The sequence below is a fragment of the Oreochromis aureus genome, linkage group 10, assembly GCF_013358895.1.
Source record: "Oreochromis aureus strain Israel breed Guangdong linkage group 10, ZZ_aureus, whole genome shotgun sequence".
Taxonomy (NCBI): domain Eukaryota; kingdom Metazoa; phylum Chordata; class Actinopteri; order Cichliformes; family Cichlidae; genus Oreochromis; species Oreochromis aureus.
Genome location: NC_052951.1, coordinates 14,904,341 through 14,917,881, shown reverse-complemented (window position 1 = coordinate 14,917,881; position 13,541 = coordinate 14,904,341). Strand labels below are relative to the sequence as shown.

General features: G+C 37.8%; 1 protein-coding gene across 1 annotated transcript; it reads left to right on the top strand.

Annotated features, from left to right (window-relative positions):
- The first annotated feature begins 2,302 nt into the window (after positions 1 to 2,302).
- LOC116336174 (complement factor B-like) lies at positions 2,303 to 13,090 on the top strand. Its single transcript, XM_039618212.1, has 18 exons — positions 2,303 to 2,442; positions 3,160 to 3,366; positions 3,451 to 3,636; positions 3,988 to 4,164; positions 4,510 to 4,596; positions 6,557 to 6,696; positions 7,471 to 7,615; positions 7,708 to 7,836; positions 8,078 to 8,176; positions 8,377 to 8,511; positions 9,985 to 10,091; positions 10,549 to 10,678; positions 10,800 to 10,938; positions 11,048 to 11,121; positions 11,776 to 11,879; positions 11,973 to 12,102; positions 12,226 to 12,275; positions 12,729 to 13,090. The coding sequence occupies exons 1-18, from the start codon at positions 2,385 to 2,387 to the stop codon at positions 12,900 to 12,902; spliced, it is 2,271 nt and encodes a 756-aa protein (XP_039474146.1). The 5' UTR covers positions 2,303 to 2,384; the 3' UTR covers positions 12,903 to 13,090.
- Positions 13,091 to 13,541: the final 451 nt, after the last annotated feature.

Sequence of the window (13,541 nt, the reverse complement as noted above, 5' to 3'; positions counted from 1 at the left end):
TTATTTAAAGCCTGAATAATTGTCACAAAATTCTAATTTTTATTTTTTTTAATGGAGAGTTCATTGAACCAGCTGACAAATTTGTTTATAGAGTTATTTAGATGTTTTCCCCCTTATACTACTTATAATTTGCGATACACTAGGCGTGAAAGGGTTAAACATCCATCCATTCTCTTCTGTTTATCCTTATTAGGGTCTCACGGGCTTGGAGCCTATAAAGTTAAACAAGTTGTATGTTTTCTTTCATTTTCTATTGTGAATAAGATATGGGTTTGTGAGATATGCCAGTCATTGCATTCTGTCTTCAGCGCTTTGGACAGCTTCGCAATTTTTTTTGTATTGGGTTTGTAATGAGCTGAAAAACATTTTAAATCTTTCTTTGAACTTACTGATGCAGGTGTTTCACGGTAATCATTGCCACTTTGCTATTTTAAGAAGTGTAATAAAAGATAGAAAACAAACAATAACATAAGAAACAAACAAAAACCCACCCGCCCACCCACTCATCCTCATTTAGAGTCGCCCTAACTCAGGTCAGCACCAACACAGAAAGAATGACACCAAGCTCTACCACTACCCTGACATTAAAAATGATGTCCTAATATCTATTCCCTTCTACAATATATTTACCTATATTTGTGTACTCACTTAATGTAATTATATGTTAATAATCTAATGCAACTCATTGTGCAGTGTAAAAAACTACGTAAGAAATATAGATTATGACATTGACAATAACATGTTAGCTGCACGTGGAATCCACAAGATCCAATTTTAGTAACAAAAAATGCTACAATACACGTGGGTCAAAAATAAGGGAAATGCAATGCAGCTGTGAGTTTATTGCAAATTAATGTTCAAAAGCCTTTCTTCCCATGTAAGAAAACATTTTCTAGTTAATGGATGTTACAAAGCTTTTATTTAAACCACTTCCAGGTGTCTGAAAGTGTGAAGCTTCAGCTGGAAGCTCCTGCAGATACTGTCATTTCAGAAGGTCCTCACAGAACTAAGGCTTTTCAAATTGAGGGCACTAAAGTGGAAATAATAGTGCCACGGGGTTTATTCCCTGAAGGAACTGATGTGTCCAGTATTCACACTGTAAAACTGCCCAGTTAGTCTGTGTGGCATGTAAATTAAAAAGAAGACAAAAAAAATCACATTTTCAAAACATAATCTCTTAACTGTTTTTCAGAAAACAAGCTCAAAGGCAGAGAGAGCTCGAGGCACGATGGAGTGTTTAATCAATACTTGAATCAATGTGTCAACAAGCAAGCCTGGTGCTTTTGGGAAATGATGAAGTGAATATTTGTACTTTGTCTTGGTTTCACAATGACTTTGTTTTTCGTGTAACATGTGACAGCATGTGTACACATAACGGGAAATCCTGGATCCAAATAAAACTTAGTTGAGGTCAGGACACACAACACAAACCATGCAACCTACATTTGTAGTTGATGCATTTAACTATTTCATATATAAACAATTGAATAAATGAAAATAGTACATCAAAAAATCAAAAAATCTGAGTCATGAGCACTTTTGGTACCGTTTTGCTTCACCTTTTGTTTTAAGTGAAAGATAATTGCTTAATACAGCTGCTCAGCTGCTTTCTGTTTGTCACCTCAAACTGCACCAACCAGGCGTTATAACACATAGTTTGGCATCTTTTTCATAACATGAGTAAAGTCTTCCCTGAAAAAAAGGTATCAAGAAAAAAGACTGCAAAATATTCCTAGTAGAGTGTCGAGTGTGTCTTTAATGGAGGACCAGCTGGAGATCCAGAGATTGGGGCCATTCGGGATCAGTTCTTGGCCTCGTGCCTTGTGTACTCTGAATTTGTCAGTTTTCCACGTAGTCTTTCGCAAAGTGATGAAGTGATCTTCATCCTTATTGCTGAAAGCTGCATAGACTCTTTGTATAGCAAATCTTTTTACTAATGAACCTGATCAGTTTGGTAAATGTTCTACTAGTGGTTTTATTTATTTATGTATTTAATTGAGAATTAAACCAAAAGGCTCCCTGTTTTTGACCTCAATTTTTTCATGTTGTTGGCATCAGCACGTAATAAATATAAAGCAGTTTCCAAATAATAACTACTGTAAATAGCGTCCCAGCTTACACTGTAAGTGATAAATTAGATAAGAGATCTTTGCTTAATTCTAAATAAGTTAGCAGTTGAGAAGGATTTATGTAAATGTGGAAATTGTTTGAGTGTTTTCTGTGATAAACATGTATTGATCCTCTTTTACAGGTCATAAAGTTAATAAGTACCAGGATGGTCTTTGTCCACTCCCAGTTTAAACATCACTCTCTATTCTGAAATAAATCAACCACTTCTGCAATATACTCTCATTTTTAAACTGTCCCCCAGTTTAAGCTTCAAGATGGGATTTTCTATCCACTGGAGTTGGCTTGCAGCGCTTTTATGTGCACTTTGGATGAGTAAGATACTTTTATTTTAGATAAAAAGTTATATACAATTTTGAATTTCTAGTAATGCGTTTGTTGTTTACTTAGGTTTATGCACCTTATAAGGTTTAGTATTCATAACATAGGTATAAAAACTGATCAATGTTCAAATAAATATTTATTAACTAATATATAACTTCAATTCAATTCAATTTTATTTATATTTATTTATATAGTGCCAAATCACAACAAAAGTCGCCTCAAGGCGCTTTATATTGTACATTCTGAATATATTCTGAATATTTGACAAACGTCCTTCTATCCATCAGGTTTTTAGAGACTTAGCAACATCATCAAATGTGAACATTATAGTGAATTTTTCAGAAAATGTAAGTCTGTACTAAATTTTGTTCATCATCTATTTATGGAAATTAGTGCAGGCTCAAAGAAATAATGTTGTCTTAAATATAAAATATCAGACTTTTTGTATTTTTACACATTAAAACATAACAATTTAAATTCTTGTAATACAAATAATACTTCACAAAGGTAAGTAAAACAATGTATAAACCCTTAATCACTAACCTGGTGATTTTAGTAAAAGAACGTTTATCCATTGCATACTGTGTACTTTAAAAAAAGGCAAATCATGAATTTTACACTACTTTAGTAATTGTGTAATGGTACGAATGTAAGTGTGTGATAAACTTAAATTCTTGCCTCTGAGAACTGTGGACATTTTTTTTTCAGGAGCTGGTGTTCGATGTGATTGCCCTGAGAGTAATTTGCAAATGCAAGGAGGGAATTACACACTGAGTAACAACCTGGAGAGAGGCAGCATGTTGGTATACCACTGTCCTGAGGGCTACTATCCATACCCAGCAATAACCCGCTTATGTCAGGCTAATGACTCCTGGAGACCACGACCCAAAAGATTTCCACCTCAGAGATGCAGGCGTGAGTGGCAAAGATGTTTCTCCCTTGCCTCATACGGCCTGATAACAGCATAGTAACTCAGGGTCCTTTCGTTTTGTTTCACAGTGATTGAATGCCCAGACCCCAATGTGCTGGAGTACGGAAATGTCTCCCCCCCTCAGGAGAAGTACTATGTGGACAACGAGACCACGTATGAGTGCTACTCTGGATACACAATGCGAGGCTCAGCCACACGCGTGTGCTTAAAAAATGGGAAGTGGAGCGGCTCCACTCCAATCTGCAGCCGTGACTGTGAGTCTTGATCATTGCTGTTCCAGCTTTCTAGATTTCATTCTTGTATTTTAAAAAAAAATGTATTATGTATTTTTAGACAGACTGAAATTGACATTTTATACCTTTAGATTTGACAGCTGTTGTACATTAAGAATTTACATTAAAACACACAGTAAGATGAATGTAGGTTTTTTGTTGTAACCTCATGGCGGTCTTTTCTTGAGTAGATGCTTGCATTCAGGCCTTCCATTGTGTTTGCAGACTCCTTCTCTTCCTTTGTTTCCAGCTATTACAGAAACCCACATTTTAGGGTTTTTTAAATGACTTTTGTGGGTGGTTTTTTTGTTTTTTTTTAATTTCTTACCAAAGCTGGGGATCATTGTGCTAATCCTGGTATCCCACCTGGTGCCTCAAGAGTGGGGAATATGTTTGGAATTGATGACACGGTGAGATACACCTGCAATGGAAACCTGTTTTTGGTGGGCTCCAGCGAACGAGTGTGTCGGGAGAACGGCCAGTGGTCTGGCAATGAGCCTGCATGCTACTGTAAGAATGACACAAACACATACTGTTTACACTCTGTGCCATCATCTTAGCCACTCTTTGCTCTTTTAAATGTTCTGGTTGTATGACATATACTGTTTCCCTTTTGGAGGCCTTAATGGTGGGAAGCCAGTGTGGGATCATGTCCTGCTGTGACTTAGTCAATGGTTAAGCAAATAGGATCTGCAGATGTGTGCTGAGCATCTAAGAATCACGTGTGAAGTGACAAGCATATGATCCCTCACCAGCTTCTCATCTATAAATGTTTCCTGAAACTCCTGAGAGTCACCTTGTTATAAGGTCTTTCTTTAGTATAATAGTTATATATCACATATGTATTCCTTGCAGATAAACACACCTTCGACACACCACTGGAGGTTTCAAAGGCATTTGGCAATTCAATTAAAGAGAGCCTGACCACTTTAGAGTCCACTGGTAAGTTATTGATCAACAAGTATATACTCTCGCTGGACACTATATTAGCTACATCGTGCTAGTACTATGTTGGAGCCCAGGTACAGGATATCTTGAAAAACGTTCAGCGGAGATTTTGGTCTATATTCACATGACAGCAAAACGCACATTTGTTGGCTTCAGATGTAAATCATCGCCACATCCCAAATGTGCTCTGTTGGGTTGATATCTGGTGGCTGGAGACCATTTGAGTTAATTTACTGAAATCTTTGAGAAACCAGTTTGAGATGATTTGGGCTTTGAGACATGGTGGGTTTCCTGCTGGAAGCAGCCCTCAGTAGATGGCTACGCTGTGATTGCGAAGCAGCAGACATGGTAAATAACAATACTTGGGCAGTGGCATTAAAATGTGTTCTGTTTAGCCCAAAATTTGTCAAGAAAACCATCCCACTTAATTGGACGACCACCAGCAGCGTGAATTGCTCATGCTTTCATTGAGTTTTTTTACACATCATGAATGTCTTTGCACTACAACCCGAATGTTGCAGCAGAAGTCAAGACTCATCGAACCGGGCAACATTTTTCAAATCTTCTGTTGTCCATTTTTTGTTAGCCTGTATGAATTGTAGTCTCGGACTCCTGCTCTTACCTGACAGCAGTGACAGCCAGAGTGGTCTTCTGCTGGTGTGGCCCATCTGGTTTCATGTGTCAGGCATTCAGAGATGCTCTCCTACATACTTTTGTTGTAACCAGAGGTGGGAGATGTACTAAAGTAGAATTTCAGATTTCTGTACTTTACTCAAGTATTTATTTTTCTGGCAACTTCTTACTTTTACTCCCTGGTGTCACAGATACTAGTGTCAGAGTCAGGTTACATCAAGAGTAGCAAAGCCGAATTTGATGCTGAGTTTCATTCCCTGAATTCAGCCTTTATATCAACTTTATATTGGAAATCAGCCATTTTTGTGAAACATCTGCTTACATCTCATTGAACTCAGTTTTGTAAATCCACCAAGAGCAGTAAACCTCAGAGAAGAAGCAGCAAGTCAGCTGATCGCAGCTTGTACACCAAGAAAATCTACAACTCACAATAAAAATTATGCTGAGTTTATTTTTTCCCCATGCTGAGTCAATACAACCGATCTTAGGGTTACCAAATCCACTGAATCCCACTTTCACCCCTGGCTGTACAAATTTTCCAGTTTAGGTGTGAAGGCAAAGTCAGCCTCTAACACACAGGTAACAAAAAAATAGAGCTTTTTAAAAAAATTCTACTTTTCTCTGCTCATGTTTTACATATCTGATTCAAGCTTTAGTTTTTCACTTTTACTTGCGTAAAGAAGTTGATTCAGTACTTCAACTTTTACCAGAGTATTTTTAACACAAATATCTGTTCTTCAACTTAAGTATAAAATATGCGTACTTATGTCACCTCTGGTTGTGACAAGTGGCTATTTGAGTTACTGTTGGCTTCCTATCAGCTCAACGAAGTCTGGCCATTCCTCTATGACCTCTGACCTCTGGATATGTAGTTTTTTCTATGCGTATCCTAGGAATGGTTGTGCGAGAAAATCCCGGTTGGTCAGCAGTTTCTGAACTACTCAGTCACCTTTCTTCAGTCTGATGCTCGGTTTGAACTTCATCGGGTCGTCTTGACCACATCTGCATTAGATTCGATTTTTGCTTTAATGAGTAGTTGAACAAGTGTATCTAATAAAGTGATGGGTGCGTTTTGCTGTTTAGGCATATTTAAATATCAATAAAACTACTACTATGGCAATGACTGGGGGTGTTATGAGAGAATTAATCATACCATAATAATGCATGCTTCTTTGTTGTTAATTCAGTCCAACAAAATATGCAAAGATATGCAAACATATAGTGTAACAGAGTTGCTATCTGTATAATAATCTAACAACAACAGTGTTTATTCAGATTGTTGCTTGTGATGTGTAAGCTGACAGTATCTTTTGTCATTCAGATGACATACAGGGGGAGAGAAAAATCAGGATTTCAAAAAATGGCACACTCGACATTTACATTGGTGTGGATATTTCTGACAGCATCAGCGAGGATTATGTCAATAAATCCAGAGACGCTGTCGTGAAACTCATCACAACGGTGAGAAACAAACAGCTTTTCTTTCAAAAATAGAGAAAAAAAAGTCAAAGTAGAGTTTTCCAAAATGATATGAAAGCTTATTTTACTGGAAGCTTTTTGTTTTTTATGCTGCTACAAAACTCTCTTTGTGCTATAGCGTGCTGATTTTGCAAACAGTCAGCAACATTGGGCTTGGACTAGAGTTATATTAGGATTGCTTTGCAAATTGCAGGCTCAGTGTGGAGGTCTAACGGTGTGCATGGGGTGAAGCTACTGGTGAAGGATGCTGGCAACATATTCGCTGAGTCTTTAGAACATTCGATCAGATATTTGATAAAATGACAGGCTGTAGTTTAATTATTCATGTGTTACTGGTTTATTTCTGCCTTTGAATGTGGCACGTGGACCCACAGGGGTACGTGAGTGTGAAGCTTTTTACTCTGACACACTTTAAGGAGCACATCTTCCATGATGTACACATAACGTACACACTAAATCTCATCCAATCTGGCTGCCACCGCAACGGCCCATTAGAAGTAAATTTCATTATGTATTACAATTCATAACCGTGACTGATGCTTCTTGGCATGAGTCCTTTGGCTGGTTGTCAATGCTCAGCACAGGATACGCTAGCTGCTGATTTATGGAACAATTACTAAACAAAATAACAAACATAAGCAATCTCAAATGTAAGGAGGTGTTGCATTAAGTTTACACGTGTTCACAATGGCGTGACAGAAGTTCATATGAGATCATCAACCTTTTATGTAACCGATTTCCTTTATGTATCAACAGATTGCCTCCTTTAGCGTGACCCCAAACTATGAAATCACCTTTTTCTCCTCTGAACTCTATGAAATTGTCAACATTATTGACTTTATGGAAGGCAAGGCCAAACTATCAGATGTCAAAACTAAATTAGAAGAATTTGATGTTGGTGGTGAGTAAAGCGCGAATTGCTATTGTACTCTGTTAGTTTGTTTCTAATAATAAGTTATGTAATGTGCGTTTTGTGCTTCTTCTGGCCCACAGACAGAAACACGGGAACAAATCTGAACCTTGTTTTCGAGCAATTCTTGGAGAAAATGGCTCTTATAAAGATTCGAGCTGGAGAGGAGAATTTTAAGGAGCATCGTCACGTCATCATCGTTTTTACAGATGGTATTTCCAGCCTCTTGATTAACTCTGCCATCAACAATAAGAAATGCTCGTCTAACTTCATGTTATCACAATATGGGTTTTTTGGCTTTTATAATGTCTTAAAATATCGGTTTTGCCATTGGAAAGATGTTCTCACATGTTTCATCAATCACAGAACAAAAGACAAAAGTTCTTATTCACTTAATCAAAAATAGTTACCACATTGTTTTTAAAAGGTTTTTCTCATTGTTTTTCACAACAGGGGCTTATAACATGGGCGGTTCACCAGCACCCACTGTAGCAAAAATAAAAAACTCAGCGTATTTGAACCTGGCAGATGGATCCAGAGACGACTATCTTGGTGAGTTTTCCATCCGATTTGTGCACGTTTCTATTTTTACACAGTGTCTCATCATTCAACCTTGATCCTTCTTTACAGTAACATTTTATTGATACACAACAGTTTCTTGTTCGATGCTCGCTTTAATGCATAGCGTGCTCATTAGCATTCTGTATATATTGTATATAAATATAAACATGTTATGCTTCATTCTGCTACAGACATTTATATCTTTGCCATTGGAGATGACATCTTTGATGATGACCTAATGCCCCTCACAGCAGGAACTGGAGGGAACCATTATTTCAGAGTTAAGGACTTAGAAAAACTACAAGAGACTTTTGATGAAATGATCGGTAAGTTGTGTTTGAAGTGAAGCATGAACGTCCGTCTGTTTGTAGTTCAGCTGTGTGTGTATTTGTGTGTTTGCATTCACTCTAGCATTCATCATCCAGCACTAATAAACACAAGGGAGACAAATGATCATAACTGGAGGCCTGCTTGGTTCTCTCGTTTCCTAAAGTACCTGAGATCAGGACGATTACTCTTTATCTAGCCTGACACCAGTGATGTAGCCGTGATAGAAATATGATCATGTATCCCGCTGGACCTGTGTAATGCAGTTTAATGTAATGTAAAGGGTTTGAGATTCTGAAATCCAAACTGAATGCAGCCTAATGTTCACTGTTCAACTTCAGTCTTCACTGCTCCTGCTACCAACTACTACTAACAACAGCAGTACTGATGATAATAATTTATAAAACCAATTTAGATTTGAACAAAATTGCAAAGTGTTTCACAGAACAGATAAAAATGAAATTTTAAAAACTTCAATAAGAAAATAATGATAGTAACCATGAAAACAAACATCTTACTGTGATACTGCACACTCACGGACCAGCAACGTCTCAGTCATAATGTCATCAGTCATAATCAGTCATAATGCAAGTCCATGTTTTATTTGCCTTCCTGACGTTATTGTGCACTGTATTTTACAAAATACACATGATGTTGTATTCAATAAGACTTTAAAATGAGGACCTGTGATGATAAACTCAATAGGAATGGGCTTACTGAGATATGCAAGCACAGTTATTATAGTTGAAATATGCTCTCCACAACATAAAAACTAAAATGAAAGCAAACCCACTCCGTGAACAGAAATTAAACTGAAATTAAGGAGTTAAGGACTTAGAAATTAAACTGAATTACAAACAAAAAGTAAAAATTAAATTAAAAAAAAACCTAATTAAAAAATACAAAGCTTGGGGAATTTCTCCCATTCCCTTTCATACAAGCATTGTTGTTTTTTTTTGTTTTTTAAAAACAGACTTAATATTCCAATCTTTTTGACCAGGCTTGGTCTGTGTTTACAGAGATCAAGAACATTTGAATGTTTGATCTAGAAATTTATTTTTCCCAATAAATTTCTATAGCACCACAACTACTGCAATCTGGTGGCCCTCTGATAGAATTTAGGCTTTAAGCACTTCTGAATTGGCCCTTTGAAATTCATTTTTCCGATCTGGAGGCTACATCCATGTTGTATGCTTATGCAACCTGTCTGTGCAGCATGCCACAGTCCCTGTCTGCCTCACGTCCTCTATTGTTGTACCTGTACCAAAAAGATCAGCTGTTTCCTGCCTTAGCGATTACCGATTATTTTAAATGGTGAGCTAAGTGCCTCTTCTCTTCTGTTCTGAAAGCTGCCAATGAAATTTAATTATATGAACACATAACGGGGAAAAAAGGATCCTTCTTCTGCTATCTACATGAACAGCATTGGATTTTCTATTTTTAATTATCATTCATTTATTGTTTTCATGCAGATGAAGATGAAGTCAAGGGTCTCTGTGGACTGCACAAAGAGTATGAGGATCACCGCAATGAGCAGAAGAGGAAAATGTATCCATGGATGGCGTTTATTTCTACTCAGGTGAAAGTTTCGCTGTTTCATTTAAACCAGTAGAGTAATGCGACTGAATGTATAAATCTCTATCTTTACATGTTTGCTAGTGAACCATTCAAAAACTCATGGGCGTAACTTTGTGCTGAACATTGGGGGTCAAGATCTCTGTCTAAATGAATAAATAAATCTGGGTAAATTCCCAGATGATTAAACATGCAACTATTCTGCTGGTAATAACTGAAATGAGTAAAGATCAACAGCTTATAACCCTCCTAACCCCCGTGGAAATTATGCCCCTGCAAAAACTCATTCATTTAATAAATTTTTATTTTTAGGTGAACAGACATCAGAATCATCTACCATGTTGCTATGTTCTCCCTACCAGATGTTTTACATAGTTGATAAATTATCTAAATTAAGCGTGTCTTGCTTCAGTGCATGCAGCAGTCTGAAGTATATTTTTGTTTTTTATTTCAAATTTAAGGCTGACGGTCACTCGAAGAAATGTATGGGCTCTCTGGTGACCCCTGAGTTCATCTTGACTGCTGCTCACTGCGTGTATGGTTTTTTGCCTGAAAAAGTCACTGTTGAAATTGATGATGGACAACACAAAAGTAATTAAAACTTTATCTAAACATAGCATGATAGCCTGTTTTATAAATTTGCTATAGATAAATATGTCTAATCTTTTCGATTGATCACATTAACAATAATACAAGTGATTTTTTTTTTCAGTTAAAAAAGCGAAAACTTTATTTTATCACCCACTCTACAATGTTACTGCCCAAAAGGATAAAGGCATTAACGAGTTTTATGACTATGATGTGGCTCTCATCCAGCTGGAAAAATATGTTGACATATCCACTGATGTGAGGTAAGGAAACAGGCTATGCAAATTATTCTGTTTGTACTGCACTGATTTACTGATTATTGATAAAACACTTTTTAATGTTTGGAATGTTTGAAATAATACATTTTTTCAGGCCCATTTGCATACCTTGCACCCTGGAGACCAATGCTGCTCTACATTTGGTGGACCAGAGCTGCCAGTCACAAGGTGTGAAAACTTTGCCTGTATGCTGTACAGCTCCATCATAGAGCTAGGTCTGTAAAAACAACAAAAGATATAGAATTTTATGTAGAGCTGGGTGATGTTGCCTAAACAGACTGTGAGCTATTGAGCTCAGAGCCACACTGTCCTTATATATTTGCAGAATTAGTTTTGTCATTGTCTTGCTGAAATAAGCAAAACCCTAACAGGAAAAGTGGAGGACTGGACTGCAAGTGGTTGCAAACCTGGTCCAGTCTTAGTGATCCAGTGTTTAGGGACTCACTTTCTCACTGACTCACAAATTTTCACTGACACACACAGATGTTTGCTACACATTTCCATTATTATTTTTCTTCGTGCTGCTGCTTTTGGTTTTTCCCCTCATTGCTAGTTATGTTTCTGGTGTGCATTGGCTCCCTGTCTCATGGTTCTTTGTTGCCTTTTAGCTTTTCCCCTGTTTCATCAGAAAGCCTTGTCTTTTGTTGGGTATACACTGTGAATAGGAATTTGTTAATAAGGGTGTGCTTTGTTTAAAATAAAAGATAAAAACTGAAAGAAAAAAAAAAGGTAGCATGGCATCACCAAAGCCTCTCCACTGCAAGGGCAATACAGGTTGCAGAGTGGCTCACCTGTATTCTTCTGTCTTTCTATCATCTACAGAGAGACTTCTGTTAAAGAATCACCTCGAAAGACTGAATTTCCTGACAAGGACAAAGAACACTATAGTAGAGCAGAAAGATGTCCATGCTAAGCTTGGTGATAATGTAAGTTTTACAATGGTGAGCTGTGTTGTCCATGTGTCATTGTGTATGTAAGCACGGGTTCCTTATTCTTCTCCTAAAACCTCTCCAATGTAGAGATACGAATGCATCAAACATGCAGTAGGTGTAGAGGGCATAACGGCCGATACACTGAGAGACGCTGTGACGGATAACTTCATATGCACTGGTGGTCTACAACCTTTCAGAGATCATATTGCATGCACCGGTAAGTTCCTAATTTTATATCAAATTATATACTCCAACACAGTGACAGTGGTGCAGATGAGTGACTCAGACTTTGTGTTTTGTTTTTGTATGTATCTCTGTGTGTTTCTATTTATTGGTACAGGTGACTCTGGAGGTGCTGTGTATAAAAACTTTGAACATCGCACAATACAGGTAGGCTGCAATATACACGGTGCAACCACTGCACTCAAAAGGTTCTGCTGCAGAGCCATTACAAACAGAAAAAACACACATTTTAAATTTGGCTGACATTCTGTGCCAAAGTCCTGTTCTGAACAGACAGACATCCAAACAGCAATTTTAGCAAGAAGAGCAGGTAGTGAGCAAAGATTTCCTTGGTGTGGTGTGTGAGTGGTCACACTTTCTGGGAGACAAATTTGCAGTACACGACCCCATGAATGTTGGGGAGAAAGCAGAAATAGTAAAGCAATAAGCCGTGTATGAGTGCTCCATGAGGCTATCTTAAAAGGGAGGGAAAATCTGTGAAATCTAAATCAGGTCCTTTGTTTTGTACATCACAACAAAGTATCATCTTGGGAAATAAATCCACTACGAAAATAAGTTCTTGTTGAATGTTTCAAATAACCAATTGTTTATTTTTAACAGGTTGCATTGGTCAGCTGGGGAAGCCAGCAAGTGTGCAGGGACGGTGGTGTTAAAGAATCAAAGTCAAATTCCAGAGACTTTCACATTAATCTCTTCAAAGTTGTCGATTTCCTCAAGGCTGTACTTGGAAAACAAGACATGGACTATGCACCACTTGAGTTTTTGGAAAATTAAACATGTTGACATGCTGCAATTCATTTTTGGGATTTCTCGTATACAGTGTGTGCTTTGTTTAAAACACTGCCTTGGTTTATTTTTCTAATTGAAGAACATATGATCATTCATGTATTCTTTTTGTCACACTGTAAACTCACTTTCATTATTCAGAATTTTCTGAAATAAAACCAATTAATGAGGTCTGAGCTGTGCTTTGCTATGTTTTGAACAGAAGCTCATTCAAGATCAGTTCAATCAGGGTAAAAGATATGACCGTATGCAGGAAATGGTAAATGGCCTGTATTTATATAGCGCTTTACTAGTCCCTAAGGACCCCAAAGCGCTTTACAGTCATTCACCCATTCACGCACACATTCACACACTGGTGATGGCAAGCTACATTGTAACCACAGCCACCCTGGGGCGCACTGACAGAGGCGAGGCTGCCGGACACTGGCGCCACTGGGCCCTCTGACCACCACCAGTAGACAACGGGTGAAGTGTCTTGCCCAAGGACACAACGACAGAGATTGTCCGAGCCGGGGCTCGAACCGGCAACCTTCCGATTACAAGGCAAACTCCCAACTCTTGAGCCACGATCGCAGGAAAGAAAGGAACAGTTTATTGGAACCGCATAGTTCACAACCTGCCAAAACA